Source organism: Salvelinus fontinalis, chromosome 14 (genome assembly GCF_029448725.1).
Source record: "Salvelinus fontinalis isolate EN_2023a chromosome 14, ASM2944872v1, whole genome shotgun sequence".
NCBI classification, from domain to species: Eukaryota; Metazoa; Chordata; class Actinopteri; order Salmoniformes; family Salmonidae; genus Salvelinus; species Salvelinus fontinalis.
Window position 1 is genome coordinate 23,271,007 of NC_074678.1, and position 12,500 is coordinate 23,283,506.

General features: G+C 45.2%; 1 protein-coding gene across 9 annotated transcripts in view; it reads left to right on the plus strand.

The window, feature by feature from the left end:
* Nucleotides 1-12,500, plus strand: part of LOC129869636 (disabled homolog 1-like) — a 116,840-nt gene that overhangs the window by 34,875 nt on the left and 69,465 nt on the right. For all 9 annotated transcript variants that reach the window (XR_008761998.1, XR_008761999.1, XM_055944232.1 and 6 more), the window contains exon 2: nt 3,074-3,340. Coding sequence is in view for 7 of the 9 variants with exons in the window: in XM_055944232.1 (XP_055800207.1) it covers nt 3,271-3,340 (70 nt within the window). In the remaining 2 variants the exon portion in view is untranslated. The remainder of the gene's footprint in view (nt 1-3,073; nt 3,341-12,500) is intronic.

Genomic DNA, 12,500 nt, shown 5'->3' on the forward strand with positions numbered 1-12,500 from the left:
CAGGCATGCGCTCACTCATAAACACACTGCCTTTCGCCCAAGGAGAAGGGTGGTTTCAATACTTACAAACAAATGATAATATTACCAGAGAGATCAACAGCTAAACAGTCTGCTAGAAATAAGGACAGTCTGCTAGAAATAATGACAGTCTGCTAGAAATAAAGGACAGTCTGCTAGAAATAATGACAGTCTGCTAGAAATATGAACAGTCTGCTAGAAATAATGACAGTCTGCTAGAAATAAGGACAGTCTGCTAGAAATAATGACAGTCTGCTAGAAATAATGACAGTCTGCTAGAAATAAGGACAGTCTGCTAGAAATAAGGACAGTCTGCTAGAAATAATGACAGTCTGCTAGAAATAATGACAGTCTGCTAGAAATAAGGACAGTCTGCTAGAAATAAGGACAGTCTGCTAGAAATAAGGACAGTCTGCTAGAAATAATGACAGTCTGCTAGAAATAAGGACAGTCTGCTAGAAATAAGGACAGTCTGCTAGAAATAAGGACAGTCTGCTAGAAATAAGGACAGTCTGCTAGAAATAAGGACAGTCTGCTAGAAATAAGGACAGTCTGCTAAAAAATAAAGGACAGTCTGCTAGAAATAATGACAGTCTGCTAGAAATAAGGACAGTCTGCTAAAAAATAAAGGACAGTCTGCTAGAAATAATGACAGTCTGCTAGAAATAAGGACAGTCTGCTAGAAACAAGGAAAGTCTGCTAGAAATAAATGACAGTCTGCTAGAAATAATGACAGTCTGCTAGAAATAAGGACAGTCTGCTAGAAATAAGGACAGTCTGCTAGAAATAAAGGACAGTCTGCTAGAAATAATGACAGTCTGCTAGAAATAAGGACAGTCTGCTAGAAATAAGGACAGTCTGCTAGAAATAAGGACAGTCTGCTAGAAATAAAGGACAGTCTGCTAGAAATAAGGACAGTCTGCTAGAAATAAAGGACAGTCTGCTAGAAATAAAGGACAGTCTGCTAGAAATAAAGGACAGTCTGCTAGAAATAAAGGACAGTCTGCTAGAAATAAGGACAGTCTGCTAGAAATAAGGACAGTCTGCTAGAAATAAGGACAGTCTGCTAGAAATAAATGACAGTGTGCTAAAAATATGAACAGTCTGCTAGAAATATGAACAGTCTGCTAGAAATATGAACATCTGCTAGAAATATGAACATCTGCAGAAATATGAACATCTGCTAGAAATATGAACATCTGCTAGAAATATGAACATCTGCTAGAAATATGAACAGTCTGCTAGAAATATGAACAGTCTGCTAGAAATAAGGACAGTCTGCTAGAAATGAAGAACAGTCTGCTAGAAATAAAGGACAGTCTGCTAGAAATGAAGAACAGTCTGCTAGAAATATGAACAGTCTGCTAGAAATGAAGGACAGTCTGCTAGAAATAAGGACAGTCTGCTAGAAATAAGGACAGTCTGCTAGAAATGAAGAACAGTCTGCTAGAACTATGAACAGTCTGCTAGAAAAATGACAGTCTGCTAGAAATAAGGACAGTCTGCTAGAAATAAGGACAGTCTGCTAGAAATAAGGACAGTCTGCTAGAAATGAAGAACAGTCTGCTAGAAATATGAACAGTCTGCTAGAAATGAAGGACAGTCTGCTAGAAATAAGGACAGTCTGCTAGAAATAAGGACAGTCTGCTAGAAATGAAGAACAGTCTGCTAGAAATGAAGAACAGTCTGCTAGAAATGAAGAACAGTCCGCTAGAAATAAGGACAGTCTGCTAGAAATAAGGACAGTCTGCTAGAAATGAAGAACAGTCTGCTAGAAATATGAACAGTCTGCTAGAAATGAAGGACAGTCTGCTAGAAATATGAACAGTCTGCTAGAAATGAAGAACAGTCTGCTAGAACTATGAACAGTCTGCTAGAAAAAGGACAGTCTGCTAGAAATAAGGACAATCTGCTAGAAATGAAGAACAGCCTGCTAGAACTATGAACAGTCTGCTAGAAAAAGGACAGTCTGCTAGAAATAAGGACAGTCTGCTAGAAATAAGGACAATCTGCTAGAAATGAAGAACAGCCTGCTAGAACTATGAACAGTCTGCTAGAAAAAGGACAGTCTGCTAGAAATAAGGACAGTCTGCTAGAAAAAAGACAGTCTGCTAGAAATAAGGACAATCTGCTAGAAATGAAGAACAGTCTGCTAGAAATAAGGACAGTCTGCTAGAAATATGAACAGTCTGCTAGAAATATGAACAGTCTGCTAGAAATGAAGAACAGTCTGCTAGAAATAAGAACAGTCTGCTAGAAATGAAGAACAGTCTGCTAGAAATAAGAACAGTCTGCTAGAAATGAAGGACATTCTGCTAAAAATATGAACAGTCTGCTAGAAATATGAACAGTCTGCTAGAATTATGAACAGTCTGGTAGAAATAAGGACAGTCTGCTAGAAATGAAGGACATTCTGCTAGAAATAAGGACAGTCTGTTAGAAATGAAGGAGAGTGTTAGAAATAAAGGATATCTAGCTGAAGCTCTTTTCAGTTAGTAGAGAAAAGGGAGAGTAAGAACGAAAGATGAGGGAATATGCTGGAGGTTGCATTAGTGTCCTTTCTCCTCCCTCTCTATCGCTCTCGTCTCTCTCCCTTCATTCTGCAGAGGCAGAGTGATCATAATAGCAGTAATTGGAGTGATTCATACAGTACAGTACATCTCCAGCATGTTTCACTCAGATAAAGAATATTGTCAGCGGTTTCTGGCTTGCATTTGTGCTTGCGCGTGTGCGTGCTTCTGTTTGTGTTCTGGCTGTAGGAATGCTGTGGGTTTCCTGTGTTCCCCATTATGGACAATTATCAACTCACAGGAGACAGATAGACAAAGAGTACATCGGGGCATTAGGGCATGAGGGTTGAGGACAGACTGTTAAGAAGGAGAGGGCAGGGAGGAGGGAAGGATGTCTATCGCCCCTGTCTCCTCCATAGTGTTCATGGGAGAGCTTCTGTATTGATGTGCTGCTGCAAAATAATGCATGCACTAACTATCTCTCTCTCCCTTTCTCTCCCTCTCTCCTTGCTTATCTCTCTCTTATCTCTCTCTTTTTTCCCCAGCTCTCTGTAAGTGTGTGTGGGATGTTGTGTCAGGGCTAGAGCCCCTTCTTCTCCCATGAGCCTGTGGGCCTACACACACACACGGCGCCCTCACAAACACGCACGCAATCGACGCTGACGTTGTGAAGTGGACCCTCGTAGCCAGACCGGAGCAGAACCAGATCAAAGCGGCCGGTGGGCCGGCGGAGCGGAGCCTGATGATGTCAACAGAGGCGGAGCTACAGCCAGCTGTCAGGCCCAGCGTCAGGAGAGACTCAAGGAGGAAAGGTAATAATGCTTCATAACTGCTTCATAATGTTTCATAAGGCCTTCATGATGCCTTCATCCTTACCTGTGTTAAGTGTTACGGTGCTGTCATTTGATCGTTCATCTTCAGGTGCAAAGGTAGGTGTTGAGCTGTAGGTAACAGGTGTATGGGTACAGGTGTCGGGGCAGAGGTGATGCCAGTGTGTGTGCCCATCTCGCTCAGCGCCAGACAGATGGCTCTGAAATGATCCGTACCCATGTGTCCTCGCCCCCAGACCCAGCCCATCAGTCACACAGTGGTTCACTAAACAGTAGGTGTGAGTCCCAAAGCGGGCACTCTGTCACTGACACTAACACAACAATTTATGGAGGTACACAACATATGTTGCTGTGTTCCCACTTACACACCCCCCCCACACACAACATATGTTGCTGTGTTCCCACTTACACATTCCCCCACACACAACACACGTTGCTGTGTTCCCACTTACACATCCCCCCCACACACAACATATGTTGCTGTGTTCCCACTTACACACCCCCCCCCCACACACAACATATGTTGTTGTGTTCCCACTTACACATCCCCCCCACACACAACACATGTTGTTGTGTTCCCACTTACACATCCCCCCACACACAACATATGTTGCTGTGTTCCCACTTACACCCCCCCCCCCCCACACACAACATATGTTGTTGTGTTCCCACTTACACATCCCCCCCACACACAACACATGTTGTTGTGTTCCCACTTACACATCCCCCCCACACACAACATATGTTGTTGTGTTCCCACTTACACATCCCCCCCACACACAACACATGTTGTTGTGTTCCCACTTACACATCCCCCCCACACACAACATATGTTGCTGTGTTCCCACTTACACATCCCCCCCACACACAACACATGTTGTTGTGTTCCCACTTACACATCCCCCCCACACACAACATATGTTGCTGTGTTCCCACTTACACATCCCCCCCACACACAACATATGTTGCTGTGTTCCCACTTACACATCCCCCCCACACACAACACATGTTGGTGTGTTCCCACTTACACATCCCCCCTATACACAACACATGTTGTTGTGTTCCCACTTACACATTCCCACCACACACAACATATGTTGCTGTGTTCCCACTTACACATTCCCCCATACACAACATATGTTGCTGTGTTCCCACTTACACATTCCCCCATACACAACATATGTTGCTGTGTTCCCACTTGCACATTCCCCCATACACAACATATGTTGCTGTGTTCCCACTTACACATCCCCCCATACACAACATATGTTGTTGTGTTCCCACTTACACATTCCCCAATACACAACATATGTTGCTGTGTTCCCACTTACACATCCCCCCCATACACAACATATGTTGCTGTGTTCCCACTTACACATCCCCCCTATACACAACATATGTTGCTGTGTTCCCACTTACACATCCCCCCACACACAACATATGTTGCTGTGTTCCCACTTACACATCCCCCCCACACACAACACACGTTGTTGTGTTCCCACTTACACATCCCCCACACACAACACATGTTGTTGTGTTACCACTTACACATCCCCCCCACACACAACACACGTTGTTGTGTTCCCACTTACACATTCCCCCACACACAACACACGTTGTTGTGTTCCCACTTACACATCCCCCCACACACAACACAAGTTGCTGTGTTCCCACTTACACATCCCCCCCCACACACAACATATGTTGCTGTGTTCCCACTTACACATCCCCCCCCCACACACAACATATGTTGCTGTGTTCCCACTTACACATCCCCCCACACACAACACATGTTGTTGTGTTCCCACTTACACATCCACCCACACACAACACATGTTGTTTTGTTCCCACTTACACATCCCCCCCATACACAACATATGTTGCTGTGTTCCCACTTACACATTCCCCCATACACAACATATGTTGCTGTGTTCCCACTTACACATCCCCCCATACACAACATATGTTGTTGTGTTCCCACTTACACATTCCCCCATACACAACATATGTTGCTGTGTTACCACTTACACATCCCCCCCACACACAACACACGTTGTTGTGTTCCCACTTACACATCCCCCCCACACACAACACAAGTTGCTGTGTTCCCACTTACACATCCCCCCACACACAACACATGTTGCTGTGTTCCCACTTACACATCCCCCCACACGCAACACACGTTGTTGTGTTCCCACTTACACATCCCCCCACACACAACATATGTTGCTGTGTTCCCACTTACACATCCCCCCACACACAACATATGTTGTTGTGTTCCCACTTACACATCCCCCCCACACACAACACACGTTGTTGTGTTCCCACTTACACATTCCCCCACACACAACACACGTTGTTGTGTTCCCACTTACACATCCCCCCACACACAACACACGTTGTTGTGTTACCACTTACACATCCCCCCCACACACAACACACGTTGTTGTGTTCCCACTTACACATCCCCCCACACACAACACACGTTGTTGTGTTACCACTTACACATCCCCCCACACACAACACACGTTGTTGTGTTCCCACTTACACATCCCCCCACACACAACACACGTTGTTGTGTTACCACTTACACATCCCCCCACACACAACACACGTTGTTGTGTTCCCACTTACACATCCCCCCACACACAACACACGTTGTTGTGTTACCACTTACACATCCCCCCACACACAACACATGTTGTTGTGTTCCCACTTACACCCCCCCCACACACAACACACGTTGTTGTGTTACCACTTACACATCCCCCCACACACAACACATGTTGTTGTGTTACCACTTACACATCCCCCCACACACAACACACGTTGTTGTGTTACCACTTACACATCCCCCCATACACAACACATGTTGTTGTGTTCCCACTTACACATCCCCCCACACACAACACACGTTGTTGTGTTCCCACTTACACCCCCCCCCCCCCCACACACAACACATGTTGTTGTGTTCCCACTTACACCCCCCCCCCCCCCACACACAACACATGTTGTTGTGTTCCCACTTACACATCCCCCCACACACAGCACATGTTGTTGTGTTCCCACTTACACATCCCCCCACACACAACACATGTTGTTGTGTTCCCACTTACACACACCCCCCCCACACACAACACACGTTGTTGTGTTCCCACTTACACATCCCCCCCACACACAACACACATATGAGGTCGATGAAAGAAAAATGTAATAGTATTTGTTCCAACTGTCTTCCACCCATAGCCAGTCTGTCTGCTGTGAACCCTGTAGAAACAGTGTTAGGGGTACCAGGGGTAAGAGACCAGGTGAAGTCTTCCAGGTTGGTTAAAGCAACATCCTATATACCCTGTGACTCTCCAGGAACATGGTAGCTTACCCCTGCTCTAGGGGATATGGAAATCTGTTGTGTTTTCATATTTCCCTCCTGTGTGTGTGTGTGTCATAGGCCTGCACTGCTCTATGATCTCCATGTATTTTCAGGTTTCAGATCCAGTCTGCTACTCCATATAGAGGACTGACCCAGAAACCTATTATACACTTAACCTCTCCACCTCTCCTTCTTCATCCTCTATCTCTAACTTCACCTCTGTCCCCATCCCCCTCTCTCTCGCTTTCTCCCCCCTCTCCCTATCTTTGTTTCAGTAGTGTTTTCAGGCCTAATAAATGAGAGCTGTCTCCCCCCTCCGTTCCGCTCCTCCCCCGCTGGGCTGGTAGTTAGTATGCTGTTACAATCGCAGGCTGTCTCTGCCAGAGAGGGTGATAAAGCTGTTACAGTGGACACACACACTTACATAGACACACACTCCGGGTGATAATAAAACAGTGACAGTGGGACAGCTGAGGACCATTAAGCCTAAATGAGGGATCCCATGGCTGCCAACATCACTATGACTGCAGGCTGCTGCCTCATATCTGCTGCCTCTCTCGTTCTGTTCCTAGCTCTCGACTGTGGAAACATTTACCGTATCTCTAATGTTCAGACCTCTAAATGACCTCTGTGTCTGACAGGAGAGAGAGAAAGACTGAGAAAGAGAGAGAGAGAGAAAAGACCCATAAGAATTTAATGACAATTATTTTGTGATGTGTTTATGTATACCCGGTCTCCAGGTTAGACTGATGAACTAAAGTGTGTTTGTGTGTGTGTAGTGGTCTCTCCCAGACTGTTCATGTGGTTGTTTGACCGCACCAGTAACTCGTCTCCATAGCAACAGTTGCTCTCCGCACAGAATTTGCACATATCGAAACGTCCCATATGTCACGCACATACTCTCACCCACACACACACCAACGATGCCTCTCTACCAGACGAACTCAACACATTTTATGCACACTTCGACAATAACAACACCATACCGTGCGTGAGGGCCCCCATCGAACTAGAGAACTAGGGGATCTCACTGTCCGAGGCCGACGTGAGTACGGTCTTTAATCAGGTCAACACTCACAAGGCCGCGTTCCAGGGGACAGCTGAGGACTGAGGACTCTACACACTCACAGGACTCACAGGACTCACAGGACTCTACACACTCACAGGACTCTACACACTCACAGGATTCTACACACTCACAGGACTCTACACACTCACAGGACTCTTCTCAGAGAATGCGCAGATCAGCTGGCAGGTATATTCACTGTCATTTTCAACCTCTCCTTGTCCCAGTCTGTAATCCCCACGTCTTCAAGAGATACTTTGGTATTTTGGGATACTTACCCAGAGTCAGACGAACTCATGGATACCATTTGTATGTCTCTGCGTGCAGTTTGAAGGAAGTCAATTCCATCCATCCTAACAGAATGGATACATGTCTACACGACTATCTGAGCTGACACTTGCACACTCACAGGACTCTACACACTCACAGGACTCTACACACTCACAGGACTCTACACACTCACAGGACTCTACACACTCACAGGACTCTACACACTCACAGGACTCTACACACTCACAGGACTCTACACACTCACAGGACTCTACACACTCACAGGACTCTACACACTCAAGCACACTGACACTCCAATACACACATAGCATGGACACACATTTATACTGACTCTACACACACTCACATACAATCTTGATTTACGCTGCTGCTAGTCTGTTTATCATACACCCACACACAGTCTGCAGACGATATTACCCCCAATCCATTTCTCTTTCATGTGTCCTTCTCTCCATCCCTCCCTCCTTCTCCATCCCTCCATCCCAGGACCCTACAGAGAGAATTGAGTCGGTTCATAATGACAGACAAGAAAGAGAGGGATGACAAACTTTAACTTCTTTGTGATAGGGGGCAGCATTTTCACTTTTGGATGAATAGTGTGCCCAGAGTGAACTGCCTCCTACTCTGTCCCAGATGCCAATATATACATATTATTATTACTATTGGATAGAAAACACTCTGACGTTTCTAAAACTGTTTGAATGATGTCTGTGAGTATAACAGAACTCATATGGCAGGCATTTACCTGAGAAAAAATCCAAACAGGAAGTGAGAATTCTGAGGCTGGTCGATTTTAAACTCATCGCCTATTCAAATCCCAGTAAGATATGGATCTGTTTGCACTTCCTACGCCTTCCACTAGATGTCAACAGTCTGTAGAACGTTGAATGAAGCCTCTACTGTGATGTGGGCCGGATGGGAGGTTTTTCAGTCAGTGGTCTGGCAGAGTGCCAGTTCTTGGTCACGTGCATTCCAAATGATATCGCCTTGCGTTCCATTACTTCTGTAGACACAAAGGAATTCTCCGGTTGGAACGTTATTTAATATTTATGAAAACAACATCCTAAAGATTGATTCTCTACTTAGTTTGACAAGTTTATTCAACCTGTAATATAACTTTTTGAAGTTTTCGTCCAACGTTCGCTTGGATCTGCGCGAGTGTTTGGACATGTGTACTAAACATGCTAGCAAAAGTAGCTACTTGGACATAAGTAATGGACATTATCGAACAAAACAACGATTTATTGTGGAAGTAGGATTCCTGGGAGTGCATTCTGATGAAGATCAAAGGTAAGGGAATATTTATGATGTCATTTCGTATTTCGTACTCCAACATGGCGGAGAAATGTTGTTATATCTGAGCGCCGTCTCAGATTATTGCATGGTGTGCTTTTTCCGTAAAGTTTTTTTAAATCTGACAGCGGTTGCATTAAGAACAAGTGTATCTTTAATTCTATGTAAAACATGTATCTTTCATCAAAGTTTATGATGAGAATTTCTGTTATTTGACATGGCCCTCTGCAATTTCTCCGGATATTTTGGAGGCATTTCTGAACATGGCGCCAATGTAAACCGAGATTTGTGGATATAAATATGCACATTATTGAACAAAACATACATGTATTGTGTAACATGATGTCCTATGAGTGTCATCTGATGAAGATCATCAAAGGTTAGTAATTAATTTTATCTCTATTTCTGCTTTTTGTGACTCCTATCTTTGGCTGGGAAAATGGCTGTGTTTTTCTGTGGCTATGTACTGACCTAACATAATTGTTTGGTGTGCTTTCGCCGAAAAGCCTATTTGAAATCAGACATGTGGGCTGGATTCACAACATGTGTAGCTTTAATTTGGTATCTTTCATGTGTGATTTAATGAAAGTTTGATTTTTATAGTATTTTATTTGAATTTGGCGCACAGCATTTTCTCTGGCTTTTGGCCAAGTGAGACAGTAGCGTCCCGCCTAAACTCAGATTTTTGGATATAAATATGCACTTTACCGAACAAAACATACAGGTATTGTGTAACATGAAGTCCTATGAGTGTCATCTGATGAAGATCATCAAAGGTTAGTGATTCATTTTAACTCCATTTCTGCTTTTTGTTACTCCTCTCTTTGGCTGGAAAAATGGCTGTGTTTTTCTGTGGCTATGTACTGAGCTAACATAATCGCAAGGTGTGCTTTCGCCATAAATCCTTTTTGAAATCAGACACTTTGGCTGGATTAACGAGAAGTTTATCTTTAAAATGGTGTATAATACTTGTATGTTTGAGGAATTTTAATTATGAGATTTCTGTTGTTTTGAATTTGGCGCCCTGCAATTTCACTGGCTGTTGGTTAGGTGGGACGCTACCGTCCCACATATCCCAGAGAAGTTTTAAGTGCTTCCATATTGTGGGAAAAATGGGAGGATGAAACAGTCTTTTGTTGTAACAGATGTCCAGTCTTCATAAAGTCAATGTTTTTCTCTGTTTTAGTTTTTGTTTAGAACAATATAAAAGTTTGTTTGGTAACTGTGTAGCTGAATAGTTTGAGAACGAGGCAGCTTCTGAGGGAGGGAGAGAAAGAGAGATAAGTGAAAGAGACTCAATATTGACAGGAACAGTCAGACAATTAAAACAGAAGGTTCGGTGTCTCTCTCTATTCTGAGCTCAGACTGAACTCCCCTTCTGGCCTGCGAAAGTTTTGGCTTTACAAAGTGACCTTGTCATAGTGGTGGTATTGGTTGGGCAGTGTAGACAGTTCTCTCTCTGAAGTGTCTCCACTCTAATTTGTTGGAACTGAAAGGTTTATATCCCCGAGCCAACTAGGTGAAAATCTATCGATGTGTCCTTGAGCAAGGCACTTAACCCTAATTGCTCCTGTAAATGGATCTGGATAAGAGCGTCTGCCAAATGACGTAAATGTAAATTACATTGTGACCTCCCCTCCTCTCTCCTCCACAGCTCTTTATCACCCTTTGACCTGGCTGACAGGGACAAACGCTTGAGACCTGAAGTGTGTGTGTGTGAGTGTGTGTGTGTGGGTAAAGTCCAGTGTGTGTGTGTGGGTAGAGTCGTGTGTGTAAAGTCCAGTGTGTGCGTGTGTGTGTAAAGTCCAGTCAGTGTGTGTGTGTGTAAAGTCCAGTGTGTGTGTGTGTGGGTAGAGTCCAGTGTGTGTGTGTAGGTAGAGCCCAGTGTGTGTGGGTAGAGTTCAGTGTGTGTGTGTGTGGGGGGGGGGGGATTTAGAGTCCAGTGTGTGTAGGTAGAGTCTAGTGTGCGTGTGTGTATAGGTAGAGTCCAGTGTGTGTGTGTAGGTAGAGTCCTGTGTGTGTGTGTGTGTGTGTGTGTGTGTGTGTGTGTGTGTGTGTGTGTGTGTGTGTGTGTGTGTGTGTGTGTGTGTGTGTGTGTGTGTGTGTGTGTGTGTGTGTAGAGTCGTGTGTGTGTGTGGGTAGAGTCCAGTGTGTGTGTAGGGTGGTAGAGTCCTGTGTGTTTGTGTGGGTAGAGTCCCGTGTGTGTAGGTAGAGTTCAGTGTGTGTGTAGGTAGTGTCCAGTGTGCGTGTGTTTGTGTGGGTAGAGTCCAGTGTGTGTGGGTGGGTAGAGTCCAGTGTGTGGGTAGGGTTCAGTGTGTGTGTGTGTGTGGGTAGAGTCCAGTGTGTGTGTGTGGGTAGAGTCCAGTGTGTGTGTGTGTGTGTGGGTAGAGTCCAGTGTGTGTGTGTGTGTTTGTGTGTGTGTGTGTTTGGGTAGAGTCCAGTGTGTGTGTGGGTAGAGTCGTGTGTGTATGTGTGTGTGTGTGTGGGTAGAGTCCAGTGTGTGTGTGGGGGGGGGGGGGGGGGGGGAGAGTCCAGTGTGTGTGTGTGTGTGGGTAGAGTGCAGTGTGTGTGTAGGTAGAGCCCAGTGTGTGTGTAGGTAGAGTCCAGTGTGTGTGTGTGTGTGTGTGTGGGTGGGTGTGTGTGTGTGGGTTGGTAATTTCCAGTGTGTGTGTATGTGTATGTGGGTGGGTTGGTAGAGTCCAGTGTGTGTGTGTGTGGGTAGAGTGTAGTGTGTGTGTGGCTGGGTAGAGTCCAGTTTGTGTGTGTGGGGGTAGCGTCAAGTGTGTGTGTGCGGGGGGGGGGGGTATTGTCCTGTGTGTTTGTGTGTGGGGTAGATTCCAGTGTGGGGGGGAGGGGTAGATTCCAGTGTGTGTGTGGGTATAGTCTAGTGTGTGTGTGTAGGTAGAGTCCAGTGTGTGTGTGTGGGTAGAGTCCAGTGTGTATGTGTGTGTAGGTAGAGTGCAGTGTGTGTAGGTAGAGTGCAGTGTGTGTAGGTAGAGCCCAGTGTTTGTGGGTAGAGTTCAGTGTGTGGGTGGGGGGGGGGATTTAGAGTCCAGTGTGTGTAGGTAGAGTCTAGTGTGCGTGTGTGTGTGTGTAGGTAGAGTCCAGTGTGTGTGTGTAGG